Source organism: Rana temporaria, chromosome 1, assembly GCF_905171775.1.
Source record: "Rana temporaria chromosome 1, aRanTem1.1, whole genome shotgun sequence".
Lineage (NCBI taxonomy): Eukaryota > Metazoa > Chordata > Amphibia > Anura > Ranidae > Rana > Rana temporaria.
This window is the reverse complement of record NC_053489.1, coordinates 35201896-35218048: the sequence shown is the minus strand read 5'-3', so window position 1 is coordinate 35218048 and position 16153 is coordinate 35201896. Positions and strand designations below refer to the sequence as shown.

At 49.1% G+C, this 16153-nt stretch overlaps 1 protein-coding gene across 2 annotated transcripts in view; it reads left to right on the top strand.

Moving 5' to 3' along the window:
• The first annotated feature begins 2134 nt into the window (after nt 1-2134).
• The window catches only part of PSTPIP2 (proline-serine-threonine phosphatase interacting protein 2), a 172721-nt gene continuing 158702 nt past the window's right edge, over nt 2135-16153 (top strand). The window contains exon 1 of one of the 2 annotated variants that reach the window (XM_040336265.1): nt 2135-2318. In XM_040336265.1, coding sequence (XP_040192199.1) covers nt 2286-2318 — 33 coding nt within the window. In that variant the 5' untranslated portion in view covers nt 2135-2285. The remainder of the gene's footprint in view (nt 2319-16153) is intronic. The other variant, XM_040336257.1, reaches the window with a different exon arrangement.

The following is a 16153-nucleotide window of genomic DNA, read 5'->3' as shown; positions in this document are numbered from 1 at the left end:
TACCTGTATGTACTCAGCTGCCCCCCTCATCTGTATATATGCCAGCCCCCCCCAGTACACAAACAGCCTCCTCCCTTCACTTGTACTCACAGCCCCCACTTGTAAGGTCACGGTGGTCTTCCTTCTCCCAAGTCCTGTTTCCACATGTCCTTTTGAAAATACATTATGGGCCTTGTTTTTCCTGACGAGATTCTTGGCAAGAATCTCTTGCCGCCCGAGTGTACAGACACTCCTTTCAAAAGAACCGTGGTTCTTTTGAAAGGCAAGAAAACGGTGATGTCATCGCGTACGACGAGCATGCGCTCGTTACATTCGATGCCGTCGCCGCCATCTTGCTGCACCCTACCTATGCGTAGGAAGCTACCGCGCATGCGTCAAAGTTATTTCGAGCATGCGCAGGTTTCCACGGCGACAGGTAAGTATACACGCTCTCGGGTTTCTCGTCAGGAAAACACTGCCGAGAATCACAGGTTCTCTCTTTTTCTCGTCGAGATTTTAGGCAGTTTTCTTGACGAGAAACCTGAAAGCCTCGTACACACGCACGGTATAGCTCTGCCAGAAGTTTTCTTGCTGGTTCTTGCCGAGAAAACCAAGCGTGTGTACAAGGCTTTACTCTCTGGCCTTGTCTTCCGCCAGGAAGGGCAAGGAGATAAGAAGGCAGGCGGCTGGCAGGGACTTGAGCCAAGGCAGAAGAACATGCGAGCGGAGCTGAATGGGCATGCACCCGAAACGGAAGAAATATTCCCTCCGTTCCCGACCACCACATGATCATCAGAAAGGGGCACAGATAATGGAAAAAAAATACACCCCCCTAAGCTAGTACAAGTGGTGGAGTGGGGGCTTGTAATTGATTTTTTTTAATTCTGCACTGACTGTCTTTGAAATTGCCCCGACCCCTGTTCAAATCCAATCAAAACCGGGGACAGACTTGGTCCGGGACAGTGTGGTCAATCCGGGGACTGTCCCTGGAAACCGGGGTTGTCTGGTCACCCTACCCTATAGTTTAAGGTGACCAGATTTTTAAAATGAAATCCGGGGACATATTTTTTCTTTACTAGTAATGGCAACAATCAGCACTTTCTGCCCATCGCCGCCCACCTCACAGCCTCTCAAGTCTTAGGCCCCTTTCAGACTGGGGCGGGAGGCGCGGTGGCGGTATAGCGCTGCTAAAAATAGCAGCGATATACCGCCGGGATTGCCGCGGGAATCGGCCTCTAGCGGTGCGGTATTAACCCCCGCTAGCGGCCGATAAAGGGTTAATACCGCCGGGAATGCGCCTTGCGGGCAGTATTGCCGCGGTTTCCCATTGTTTTCAATGGGAAGGAGCGGTATACACGCCGCTTCTCTCACCGCTCCAAAGATTCCGCTGACAGGAGATTTTTTTCTCTCCCGCCAGCGCATCGCCCCAGTGTGAAAACCCACTGGCTTTCACATTGAGTAGGCAGTGAATGAGTTTTTCAGGCGGTATAGCAGTGCTATTTTTAGCGCTGTACCGCCTGAAAAACTCCTCAGTGTGAAAGGAGTCTTACTCTTCGGGCCCCGGCTACTACTGGATGGGGAGCGGAGGAAGATCACTCCGCCAGGGAAGGCAAGGAGATAGGCAGGCAGGTGACTGGCCAGGATTTGAGCCAAGGCAGAAGAACATGCGAGCGAAGCTGAAGAAATATTCCCTCCTCTCCGACCAGAACATGATCATCAGAAAGGGGCACAGGTAATGGGATAAATACAACCCCCCTATGCTAGTAGGCACGGCAGAGCGGGGGGGGGGGGTGTAATTCAAATTTTTTTATTTTAATTCAGCACTGACTGTCTTTGAAATTGCCCCTTTCCCCTATTAAATCCAATCTGGGGACAAAACCAGGGACAGACTTGGTCCGGGGACAGTGTCCTCAATCATGGCACTGTCCCCTGAAACTGGGGATGTCTGGTCACCCTACTATAGTTAGTCCACATAATAAAAACATGCATAGAAACAAATAGCCTGAAAAGACAATAGCATGGGGGTGTTATATCTCTACTGACCAGCAGGGGTCACTGTGTAGCCAGATTCTGCTGTGACCGGTGTCTGTTGCTGTCAGCATAGCCCAGCACAGGTTGAGCGTGTAGGACTCAATGGGGCAGGGCATAGTAAAGAAGGAAGGACAATTGAGGAACAAATTATTACATTATTCTTGGCAGATAGTAAAGTTTGGTTTTCTGCAAGCTTGTGCTGACATTTCACTTCCCTTTCAGTGGAGTTACTAGCAGCTGGTCCTGGCGGTGCTGAGAATCAACAGAGATTCACCATGAGAGGGGCTTTCTTCAAGGACAACTTCTGGGTGAGTCAGTTTGTAGAAATCGTACAATCCCAGGGCTCTTCTTTAAAAGAAAAAAATGACAGCGGAGACAATGAGAAGGTGCAGATTAACAGGTGTAGCCAGATTTTATGCGGTCAGGACACTCAAATAGGACTGGTGTATCATCGCTCTCTGCATTCTCTATTTTTGCATTGAATGCCCAAAAAAATAAACTGGTCGTTCAACAAGCAACCTGTACTAGGAGACATCGGAGGCAGTGTTGCCACCCGCACGGACAGTTCGTAAAAACGGGCACCTCCTTTTCCCCCCGTTCGTAAATGTCCGTAGTTGCAGGAATGTGCCAGTAAAAATAGCAAAAAATAGCATAGTAAAAAAGATTGGTTCGGCTTGGAACTGCGCATGGAGATTGGAGGCAGGGGGTGATGGTGGCTGCGGTGGCACCGCAGAGGGGGATGGTGGCAGGGGTCAATGGAGGCAGGGGTAGATTGGAGGCAGGGGGAGATTGGAGGCAGGGGATGATTGAAGGCAGGGGGTGTTGGTGGCACCGCAGAGGGGGATGTTGGCACCGTAGAGGGTGGGGGATGAAGACAGGGGTTGTTGGTGGCACCGCAGAGGGGGATGGAGGCAGGGGACGATGGAGGCAGGGGGTGATTGGAGGCAGGGGGAGATTGGAGGCAGGGGGTGTTAGTGGCAGGGGATGATTGAAGGCAGGGGGTGTTGGTGGCACCGCAGAGGGGGATGTTGGCACCGTAGAGGGTGGGGGATGGAGGGAGGGGTTGTTGGTGGCACCGCAGAGGGGGATGGAGGCAGGGGTAGACTGGAGGCAGGGGGAGATTGGAGGCAGGGGGTTTTAGTGGCAGGGGATGATTGAAGGCAGGGGGTGTTGGTGGCACCGCAGAGGGGGATGTTGGCACCGTAGAGGGTGGGGGATGGAGACAGGGGTTGTTGGTGGCACCGCAGAGGGGGATGGAGGCAGGGGGAAATAGAGGCAGGGGGAGATTGGAGGCAGAGGGAGATTGGAGGCAGGGGGCAATGGAGGCAGGGGGCAATGGAGGCAGGGGGTGTTAGTGGCAGGGGATTCTTGAAGGCAGGGGGTGTTGGTGGCACCGCAGAGGGGGATGTTGGCAACGTAGAGGGTGGGGGATGGAGACAGGGGTTGTTGGTGGCACCGCAGAGGGGGATGGATGCAGGGGGCAATGGAGGCAGGGGTAGATTGGAGGCAGGGGGAGATTGGAGGCAGGGGGTGTTAGTGGCAGGGGGTGATTGAAGGCAGGGGGTGTTGGTGGCACCACAGAGGGGGATGTTGGCACCGTAGAGGGTGGGGGATGGAGACAGGGGTTGTTGGTGGCACCGCAGAGGGGGATGGAGGCAGGGGTAGATTGGAGGCAGGGGTAGATTGGAGGCAGGGGGAGATTGGAGGCAGGGGATGTTAGTGGCAGGGGATGATTGAAGGCAGGGGGTGTTGGTGGCACCGCAGAGGGGGGATGTTGGCTCCGTAGAGGGTGGGGGATGGAGACAGGGGTTGTTGGTGGCACCGCAGAGGGGGATGGAGGCAGGGGGCAATGGAGGCAGGGGGAGATTGGAGGCAGGGGGAGATTGGAGGCAGAGGGAGATTGTGGCACCGAAGAGGGGTGTGAAGGCAGGGGGTGTTGGTGGCAGAGGGGGATAGAGGCAGGGGGTGATGTGACTAAATAATTTGGCCTTATAATATTGAAAATAACAAAAATATGTTTTTTTACCTTAAATCACATTGCTATTTGCCTAGGGTACTTGTTTGTAGCCTAAATACTGAAATTTGCACCTAAAAATGTAATTTAGTAACTTTTGTGAAATGCCAGTAAAAACGTGGCTGCGCCAGTAAATTTCAGGTGTTGCGCCAGTAAATTTTAAACTGGTAGGTTGGCAACACTGCTCGGAGGGCTGCCATCGCTAAGCTTCAGTTAAAATTTGAAGGTTGGCCGTTTTTGGCTTAATAAATTACCAACCGGAAACTACTGAGTTCTGTCTGTGATACTTTTTTTTTATTCGCACTAACATACAATTTTTTAGGACACGCTGTCGGGGTGTCTCGATGTCCCCTTCCTCAAGCAACCGAAAAACTAAAATGCAATATAATAGTAGAGTCAAGGCTCCTGATCTGCATACTTAGTCCAGCAGGTCTGTGTTCCAAAAAGTACTGAAGCTGCTGGGTTGCATGGCAGTCACCTATATGGATGCGCCAAAGCGTGCACACAGGGTGTGGCAAGTGTGCCTGGGCACACCCTAATCACCCTGTGCTGCGCAGATCCCCCCGCCGCGCTGCTTGGCTGCAAAGAAAGGGACAGGGGAATCTCTGTCCTCAGTCCCTTTCTCTGTCCCAAAAGTGGGACATCAGGGCTTTTTAGACCCCTGATATTTCACTGAAGCCCCCCAATAAAGCGCCTAAAAAAGATTGTGGAAAAAAAAGAATAAAAAATATTAAATTGTAAACAATAAAAAATAAAATAAAATACTGACACCAATTTCTGTCCTACTGACACTGTCCACTGTTCTGACACCAACCTCTGCCATATATATATATATATATATATATATATATATATATATATACACATACATACACACACACACACACACGCATGTGTGTTTAAGCTTTGGGGTGCACACCCTTCTGTTATAGGCTGTGCACACCTATGCGCCAAGGTATTAGTCAGGTCAACTTTAAAGTGTATGTAAAACCAACATCTATTTTTCAGTATGTCTGGCATTATGCCTATCAGGTCTCCTGCAGACTTGATAGGCAGTTCAGTGATTTTCTGAAGCAGGGTGAATTTTCTAGATGGGAAACTTTACAACGCGGTCAAGCTGCTGGATTGCATGACAGTCACCTACACAATATAACCAAAAGTATTGGGACGCCTGCCTTTACACACACACGTGAACTTTAAAATGCATCCCAGTCTTAGGCCCCATACACACGAGAGGATTTATCCGCGAATACGGTCCAGCGGACCGTTTCCGCGGATAAATCCTCTCGAGGATTTCAGCGGATTTCTATGCGATGGAGTGTACTCACCATCGCATTGAAATCCACGCCGAAATCCTCTGGCGATGACGTGTCGCGCCGTCGCCGCGATTATGACGTGGCGACATGCGCGACGCTGTCATATAAGGAATTCCACGCATGCGTCGAATCATTATGACGCATGCGGGGGATCCCTTCGGACGGATGGATCCGGTGAGTCTATACAGACCAGCGGATCCATCCGTTGGGATGGATTCCAGCAGATAGATTTGTTTAGCATGTCAGCAAATATTTGATCTGCTGGAATCCATCGCATGGGATAAATATCCGCGGAAACAGATCCGCTGGAGTGTACACACCATAGGATCTATCCGCTGAAACCCATTCGCTGGGATTTTTCAGCGGATGGATTCTATCGTGTGTATGGGGCCTTAGGCCCCGTACACACCATAGAATCCATCCGCTGAAAAATCTCAGCGGATCGGTTTCAGCGGATAGATCCTATGGTGTGTACACTCCAGCGGATCTGTTTCCGCGGATTTTTCTCCCATGCGATGGATTTCCAGCAGATAAATATTTGAAGACATGTCTTCAAATCTATCCGCTGGAATCCATCCCAACGGATTGATCCGCTGGTCTGTATAGACTCACCGGATCAATCCGTCCAAAGGGATCCCCCGCATGCGTCGTAATGATTCGACGCATGCATGGAATTCCTTATATGACTGCGTCGCCGTCGCCGCGATGATGACGCGGCGACGGCGCGACACGTCATCGCCAGAGGATTTCGGCGCGGATTTCGATTCGATGGTGAGTACACTCCATCGCATCAAAATCCGCGCAAATCCTCGAGAGGATTTATCCGTGGAAACGGTCCGCTGGACCGTATCCGCGGATAAATCCTCCCGTGTGTACGGGGCCTTAGTCTGCAGGGTTCAATATTGAGTAGGCCCACCCTTTGCAGCTATAACAGCTTCAACTCTTCTGGGAAGGCTGTCTACAAGGTTTAGGAGGGTGTTTGACCGTTCTTCCAGGAGCACATTTGTGAGGTCAGGTGCTGATGTTGGACGAGAAGGCCTGGCTCGTAGTCTGCGCTCTTATTCATCCCAAAGGTGACACCAGGTTTACACGCACATGAACTTTAATTGCACCCCAGTCTTAGTCCGTAGGGTTCAATATTGAGTTGGCCCACCCTTTGCAGCTAGACAAGAAGGCCTGTCTCGCAGTCTCCACTCTAATTTGTCCCAAAGGTGTTTTATCGGGTTGAGGTCAGGACAGTCACATTCCTCCGCCCCAAACTCGCTCATCCACGTCTTTATGGAACTTGCTTTGTGTACTGGTGTACTGTCTGTGAGGGCTTACCTTGAGTGGAGTCCATTTTGCAGATTTGTAAGCTCACCCTTGCAGGTACACACAGCCCACGGTAATAAGGTAAGACACTACCTGGGCTGTGAGTCTGTGCACGGGGGCTTGATAGGGATTAGCCAAGGATAGTCAAGTATAGCAGTGGCCCAGGTTTCCAGAATTCAGAGTAAGGTCAGAAGCCGGGTTCAGTCTTGTACCTGAGCAGACGTGGTACACTGATGACAGCTGAGGGTCAGGTAACTACTGACGTAAAGTTCAGGGTTTGCAGACAGGAACCAAAGACAAGTCCGGGGCACAAGCCGTGGGTCAAGGGCTGGAGAAGGCAGGGAAAGTCCGAAAGTACAGGCCGGGGGTCAAAGGGCAGGAGACAGCAGCATTCCAGGGTACGTAAGCCAAAAGGGTCAGAAGCCGGGGTCAGTCTTGTAGCTGAAGACAACCACAGGAACACAGGAACCGTTGGCACAGACAGGACAATCAGAGAACAATCAACTGACACATCCCTCATAGTGAGGCAGGGCTTAATACCCTGGTTGATTAGGAAACCTGCCTCAGCTGGACCAGGATAGACAAGTGCAGATTGTAGGGAGATCCAGAGACAGGCAATCAGCACATAGTTCAGAACCAGGCTCCGACGGACAGCAAGCAGAATATCAACTGAGAAGTGGCTCAGAGGCAAAGACCCGGAGCAGCAACGGGGAGGTCCTGGGTTCAATTCCACCCAGAGCCACCTGGGGAGCGACCACGCCTCGCTGCCCGTTTGGCACGGTAGCGACCGTGACACTGTCTTTGTGTACAGGTGTACTGTCTTTGTGCACTGGTGTACTGCAGTCATGTTGGAACAGGAAGGGGCTTTTCCCAAACTGTTCCCACAAAGTTGGGAGCATGGAATTGTCCAAAATGTCTTGGTATGCTGACGCCGTAAGTGTTCCCTTCACTGGAACTAAGGGGCCAACCCAACCCCTGAAAAACAACCCCACACCATAATCCCCCCTCCACCAATTGATTTGGAAAAGTGCACAAAACAAGGTTCATAAAGACATGGATGAGCAAGTTTGAAGTGGAGGAACCTCTCGGGGGATCAGGAAGGGATTTTTTCCCCTGCTGTAGGAAATTTGATCATGCTCTGCTTTTTGCCTTCATGTGGATCAACTGTGGGTATAAAATTGGGTATATGGTATTGTACGATATTTTTTTTTTTATGGTTGAACTGGATGGACTTGTGTCTTTTTTCAACCTAACTATGTAAGGGGGGATTATGGTGTGGGGTTGTTTTTTTAGAGGTTGGGCTTGGCCCCTTAGTTCCAGTGATGGTACCAAGCATAGGTGTGCGCAGCCTATGGCATTAGGGTGTGCACACCAAATCTCAAACACACATGCGTGTGTAATATACCGTATATGGCAGTGGGCAAGTCAGTAGGGCTTTGCCAGCAGGGCAGGGATTGGTGTCAGTGTCTTGATTTGTATTATAATTTTTTTACAATTTTATTTTTATTATTATTTTTTTTAAATATATATATTTTTTATATTTTTTAGGAGCCCTGTTGGGGGGCTTTGGTGAAATATCAGTGGTCTAAACCGACCCCTGATGTCTAACTTTTGAGACAGAGAAAGGGACTGAGGACAGAGATTACCCAGTCCCTTTTTTCTGCAGCCAGGCAGCAGTAGGGTGACTACATTTCCAAACTACCATTCAGGGACACCCCCCTTCCCAAAAATCAGCTTGTGCTATAATGAATCACAGCACAGTGACTGGACACAAGAGGCAGGATTCATGATTTCTCCAATCACAAGCAGGGGGCGGGGATTGTACTCCTCCAGGCATTCTCGGCCAGGACAAGTACTGTCAGTGAGTAAAGCGGTGATGAGGCGGCCTTTTTTGGGGGCATTAGTTTGGCTTGGGGGGGTGGCTGTGTCAGTTTCATTCCGGGACACTGTATTGTCCTGGAATGAAGGTGCTGGGGACAGACCTGCAAAATGTGGGACTGTCCCGGGCAATCCGGGACACGTGGTCACCCTAGGCAGCAGGGGGAATCTGCACAGCACAGGGTGATTAGGGTGTGCCCAGGCACACCTTACACCCTATGTGCGCACGCCTATGGTACCAAGACATTTTGGGCAATTTCATGCTCCCAACTTTGTGGGAACAATTTGGGGACGGACCCTTCCTATTCCAACATGACTGTGCACCACCACAAAGCAAAGTCCATAAAGATATGGATGAGCGAGTTTGGGGTGGAGGAACTTGACTGGCCTGCATAGAGTCCTGACCTCAAACCGATAGAACACCTTTGGGATGAATTCGAGCGGAGACTGCAAGCCAGGCCTTCTCGTCTAACATCAGCACCTGACCTCACAAATGCGCTTCTGGAAGAATGGTCAAACATTCCCATAGACACACTCCTAAACCTTGTGGACGGCCTTCCCAGAAGAGTTGAAGCTGTTATAGCTGCAAAGGGTGGACCAACTCAATATTGAACCCTACGGACTAAGACTGGGATGTTGTTAAATTCATGTGAGTGTAAAGGCAGGTGTCCCAATACTTTTGACAATATAGGCCCGGATTCACAAAGCACTTGCGCCAACGTATCTCCAGATACGCCGCGTAAGTGCAAATATGCGCCGTTGTATCTGTGCGCCGGACTCAGAAACTAAGATACGCCTAAAAACAGGCTTCATCCGACTGACGTAACTTGCCTACGCCGGCGTAGAGAGGGCGCATATTTACGCTGGACGTATTTAGCGTTCTCATTGATTTTCTAATCACATATGCAAATGAGGGAGATACGCCGATTCACGAACGTCCGTCCGTCCGACGCAGTGCACGCAAAGTCATACATCCGTCGTACAGTAATGCCCCATAAAGGAGGTTTAACTCAGCAGCATCCATGCAAAGGGCTGCACCAGGGAACACAAGCCAACGTATTTTACGTAGGACGTGAATATGACTAGGCGTAGGTTACGTTCACGCCGTAGGCAGTGATCCGACGTATCTTAGGCCAGGGCTCAAAATTTCAAGTCCTGAGCTACTAGCCAGGCCTCAAGGCGTACTTGCCACCAGTTGCCCCGCCCAACCCCTACCATGTCCCGCCCCTTAATCCCGCCCCTAGACACGCCCTCATAAATTATCTCATGAAATGACACTTAAATGTTTTATGCAGAATTAAGTTATAAAAATAAATATTAACAACAACTTTATCCATGCCCAAAAATGCAGCCTTCCCATGTCTACCAGTGCAGCAAAATGTCCCCAATGCAGCAAAATGTCCCCATTGCAGCCAGTGTGCCCAATGCAGCCAGATGTCCCCACATTGCAGCCAAATGTCCACACATTGCAGCCAAATGTCCCCACATTGCAGCCAAATGTCCCCACATTGCAGCCAGATGTCCCCACATTGCAGCCAAATGTCCCTATATCACAGCCTACCTGTGCTGGGTAAGAGAGAGGAGCCGGAGCCGCCACCTGGTTGTTCAAAGTGCGGGGAACAGCTTTCAATTCAATAGCTGTGTTCCCCGCCACGAGCGTCGTATACAGCCCCTCCTCCTGGTCCGGGAAACTTTGATAGACAGATCACCCGTCCAATCCTGGGATGGGTGATCTGTCTATCAAAGTGCCCGGACAAGGGGGAGGGGCTGTATATGACGCGCGCGGCGGGGAACACAGCTATTGAATTGAAAGCTGTAATGTTCCTCGCACTTTGAACAACCAGGCGGCGATATTAGTGGCAACGCAACTCTCCTCTCCTTGCTCGCCCCCCCTGCTCCCAGGCAGCCCACACTCGCCAGCCCTCAAAATGTACTCGCAAAATGCGAGCAGGCGAGTGTAAATTTTGAGGGCTGTCTTAGGCAGTTGTTCCGACGTGATTGAAAGCATGCGCACTGAGATGCGCCCACGGGACGGCACATGCGCCGTTCGTTATACATATCTGTCTGGCGCTCGGCCCATCATTTGCATGGGGTCACGCCTCATTTGCATGGCTCACTCCCACTTCCACCTACGCTGGCTTACGCCTGAGAAACCCAGTGCAGATTTGGGAGGAAGTGCTTTGTGAATTCAGTGCTTGCCTCTCTGCGCTGCGTCAAGGAGATACGCTACGGCAGCATAAAAATGCTCCGGTGTCTGTGAATCTGGGCCATAGTGTATATTTAGAGGCACCCAGGTGTTAGAAAGGTCAACTTTAAAGTGTATGTAAACCCGTTTTTTCGAGCCGGGGAATGCCCAAAGGCTCTGCTTTGTAGAGTATTTTTCTAAGACCAATAAAAACAACGTTGAAAAAAAGTATGTAAACCCAGCATCTATTCTTCGGTGTGTCTGGCATTATGCCTATCAGGTCTCCTGCATAGGCAGGTCAGTGATTTTCTGAAGGAGGGTGAATGTCAGGATCTCTAGATAAGATACTTTACAACACGGTCACAGAAATGATTCGGTTAAAGTGGAATCAGGCTTCGTACACATGGGCGTGGGCCATGTTTGCCCGCATGGAAATGCACAGATGACACAGATGTTACTACAAATTTGGCAGCCATGTGGCTGCAGGTGCATGCGGCTGCGAGTTCCTATCTCCATGCATCTCAGTTGACATGAAAAGAACTGCCTGGACAGGGAATGCACGGAACACCTGTGCAAACACGGCCCTCATACGGGCGTATGCTTGAGTACACCTATGTTAACGAGGCCTCAAACTCTGCTATTTTTATTTTTTGTGAAATACTGGGCCACGGGAGTTTTATGCCATAATGTGCTAGTTAGGCACTGCATACTAGCACATTATGGCAGACTTATCTGACATATAATACTCTCCAGTGATGCCTTGTCAGCATTCCCGCTGGTCGTGGTCCATCTTCTCCCGGTCTTCCTTTTGGGTTTGGTCTCCTCGGCTGCTCATGAGTCACAACATCCCGGCACAAAGGGGGGGGGGGCGTTCCAAATGTATACTGAGCATGTGCAACTCAGTGTACATTACAGGTGACATGGGCTACACGGCCCTCCACTGCCTCACTGCTACTTAACCACTTCCATACCGGCCACTTATACACCTTCCCGCCCAGACCAATTTTCAGCTTTCAGTGCTGTTGCACTTTAAATTACAATTACGCGGTCATGCTACACTGTACCCAAACTAAATTTTTATAATTTTGTACCCACAAATATAGCTTTCTTTTGGTGGTATTTGATAACCTTTGGGATTTTTATTTTCTGCAAAAAATAAATAAAAAATTGACCGAAAATTTAGAAAAAAAAAACATTTGTAAATAAGTAAGTTTTCTCCTTTCACTAATGGGCACTGATGGTACTGCACTGACTGGCACTGATAAGGTGGCACTGATGGGCACAGATAGGCGGCACCGATGGGCAGGGATAGGCAGCACGGATGGGCAGGGATAGGCGGCACGGATGGGCAGGGATAGGCGGCATGGATGGGCAGGGATAGGCGACACGTATGGGCACTGATAGGTGGCATGGATGGGCACTGATAGGCGGCATGGATGGGCACTGATAGGCGGCATGGATGGGCATAGATGGACACTAACTAATGTGTTGTACTAATGGATGCCAATCAGTGCCAAACAATGCCTGCCAATCAGTGATGCCCATTGTGGGCACTGATTGGCATCCATTGTGGCACTGATTGGCATCCATTATGTGTCATCCCTGGTGGTCTAGGGTGGCATACCTTTGATTTAAATCCCTGGTGATCTAGTGGAATCCCTGGTGGTCCAGTGGGCATCCCTGGTGGTCCAGTGGGCATCCTCAGGGGGGGCTCTGCTGATAATCGATCAGCACAAACCCCCCCTGTCAGAGGAGAAGCCGATCGTCTCTCCTCTACTCGCGTCTGATAGACGCGAGTGAGGAAAAGCGGATTACCGGCTTTTGCTGTTTACATCGTGATCAGCCGTGATTGGACACGGCTGATCACGTGGTAAAGTGTCTCCGTGAGAGACACTTTACCTAGATCGGTGTTGCGGGGTGTCAGACTGACACCCTGCAACAACGTTCGCCGCGATGCGCGCCCCCGGGGGCGCGCAGTGGTTCAGAATCCTGAGGACGTCATATGATGTCCAGTCAGGATTCTACAACCACTTTGCCGCCGTCAATCTGTCATTAGTTAAAGTGGAATTTAACTAAAATAAAATACTGACAGGCAGGGGTTTTAATGAGCGAAGAGACCCTATTGGTCTCCCCTGTCAGAACTGCTTCTCCCTGCCTGTCAGCATTTTTTTTTTTTTTTTTAATTCCACTTTAAAGTGGAGGTCCCGCGAAAAAAAAAATATTAAAAGCCAGCAGCTACAAATACTGCAGCGGCTGACTTTTAATAAATGGACACTTACCTGTCCAGCACGCCCGCGATTTTGGCAGCAGAAGACGAGCAATCGCTCGTCTCGGCTCCCCCTTGCCGCCATCCTCTGCCCTGTTCCCTACTGCGCCTGTGCGAGTAGCGTAGCGCGTTCCCAGTGGTCCCCGGTGTCTCCTGGGACCTGTGTGTTTCCCAGAAGGCAGCGGGGGGGACAGGGACAGGAAATGTCTCTCCCTGGAAGTGGGTGAAAATACCTGTATACAGGTATCTGCACCCCCCTCCCCCTGAGAGGTGCAAAATGTGACACCGGAGGGGGGGGGGTTTCCGAAAAGCATAAGTTCCATTTTTGGGTGGAACTCCGCTTTAAGAAGCAGTCAGGCAGTGGTGGGCGTAATAATAGCCATAGCAGCCCATGCTGTGTCTATGGGGCCTGAAGAATTCATACCTTCCAGCCAAAGTTTCCAGATTTTGTCAAGTTTCTTGGGACAAACACGGCTGGAAAAAACAATTTATACTTCATTGATTCATTTCAGGAATGCGGCACGGGAGGGAGATTCATAATCTCTCCAATATAGAAGTTCAACTTTCTGAGTATAGAAACAAAGCTCTACGCTAAGTGAAAAAAAAAAAATGTAAAATAAAAACAGTATATTATAAAATAGATAAAAACATGTTTCAAGTTCTCTACCCGCCTCACATCCGCGAACACACACGTGGAGATGTTGGGTATCGCCCTGCACGAGGGAATGAGAGGGATAATTCCTGGGGACATTGGAGTAGATTCAGAGAGCAATTACGCCTGCGTATCCATAGATACGCAGCGTAATTGCTAAGTTGCACCGGCGTATCTACTTTCTGTATTCAGAAAGCTAGATACGCCGACTGTAGCCTAAGATACGACTGGCATAAGTCTCTTATGCCGTCGTATCTTAGGGTGCATTCTAACGCTGGCCGCTAGGTGGCGCACCCGTAGTTGTCAGCGTAGATGCAAATTGCATACTTACGCCGATTCACAAACGTATGTGCGGCCGGCGCTCGATTTTTACGTCGTTTGCGTACGTCGTTTTCGCCGTAAGGCTGCTCCTGCTATTGGGAGGCGCAGCCAATGTTAAGTATGGATGTCGTTCCCGCGTCGCGATTTCAAAATTTTACATCGTTTGCGTAAGTCGTCCGTGAATGGCGCTGGACGCCATTTACGTTCACGTCGATACCAATGACGTTCTTGCGACGTCAATTACCGCAATGCACGTCGGGAAATTTTAGGGACGGCGCATTCGCAGTACGTTCAGCGCGGGAGCGCGCCTAATTTAAATGATCCACGCCCCCTACGGGATCATTTGAATTACGCGCACTTACGCCGGCCCCTTTTACGCTACGCCGCCGCAACTTTACAGGCAAGTGCTTCGACTCGTGCTCTTTAATATTTAAAAATAAATGAAAGATTTTATAGTGTATTTGTGCACTTCAGTTTGTGCATTTTTTTTTTTTTTTACTGAAAATGTAGTTTTGCTAAACAGATGTGTGCAAATATACAACATAGAACACCTTCATTTTATTCTACTGTGTCTCTGTAAAAAAAATAAATGCATTTAATATGTGTATTTAAAAAAAAATTATAATAAAAAATGCTTTGGCAGCAAATGGGTTAATGAGCTGGTGAGGGACAGAACAGCGTTTTACAGCAGTATAGGTTTCTTGAGACATACAACATAATCCTCCTGCAGGTTGGAGGGGCTCACTAGAGAGAGACACACATACTGAGGCATTAGTATTTGATATCTCCAATCTGATCTGTGCCTGAATGTTCCCTTTAGCCCTGGTTCACACATATGCGATTCTGAATGCGTTTTCAAAGCACAGGTCCACTTTAAAGGCTAGATATACTGTGTTCCTATTGAGGTGGTTCACACAGATGTGATCCACACGCGTTGCGTTTTGAGTGCAATTCCGAAAAGTGTCCTGTGTGAGTTTGAAGTGGTGCGTTTCAAACTCACAAGTGATAGAGTAGAGTGGCATGCGGAGAGAAATGTTCACATAGGGTTGCTATTGACAAGTGATTAGGAGGCGTTTTTGCATTGAAGTGAATAGGAGGCGTTTTTACTTTGAAGTAGATAGGAGGCGATATTGCATTGAAGTCAATGGTAGGAGCTTTTGCATTGAAGTCAATGGTAGGCGCTATTGCATTGAAGTCGCTGGGGGACCCCAAAAAAGGAGGATTGGGGCCACTCTGTGCAAAACCGTTGCACAGAAGAGGTAAGTATTACATGTTTGTTTTTTTTTTAAACAAAGCTTTACAATCACTTTAAAGCGCATATGACCATGTTAAGTCAGGGGGTCCACTATTTAAGGTGAGTGGCTTGTACAGCTATCACTGGCGGATCCTTCACCTGAAGTGTCTCATTTCTTTTCCAACTGTTTCACTATTTAATGGGATTCTCTATACCAGGGATATGCAATTAGCGGACCTCCAGCTGTTGCAAAACTACAAGTCCCATCATGCCTCTGTCTCTGGGTGTCATGCTTGTGGCTGTCAACGTCTTGCTATGCCTCATGGGACTTGTAGTTCTGCAACAGCTGGAGGTCCGCTAATTGCCTATCCCTGCTCTATACAGTGGGGATCGAAAGTTTGGGCACCCCAGGTAAAAATTTGTAATAATGTGCATAACGAAGCCAAGGAAAGATGGAAAAATCTCCAAAAGGCATCAAAGTACAGATTAGACATTCTTATAATATGTACAAAAAAGTTAGATTTTATTTCCATCATTTACACTTTCAAAATTACAGAAAACAAAAAAATGGTGTCTGCAAAAGTTTGGGCACCCTGCAGAGTTAATATCTTGTACTGCCCCCTTTGGCAAGTATCACAGCTTGTAAACGCTTTTTGTAGCCAGCCAAGAGTCTTTCAATTCTTGTTTGAGGTATCTTTGCCCATTCTTCCTTACAAAAGTCTTCCAGTTCTTTGAGATCTCTGGGCTGTCTGTCACGCACTGCTCTTTTAAGGTCTATCCATAGATTTTCAATTATGTTGAGGTCAGGAGATTGTGAAGGCCATGGCAAAACCTTCAGTTTACGCCTCTTGATGTAATCCCCAGTGGATTTTGAGGTGTGTTTAGGATCATTATCCATTTGTAGAAGCCATCCTCTCTTTAACTTCAGCTTTTTCACAGATGGCATCGAGTTACCATCCAAAATTT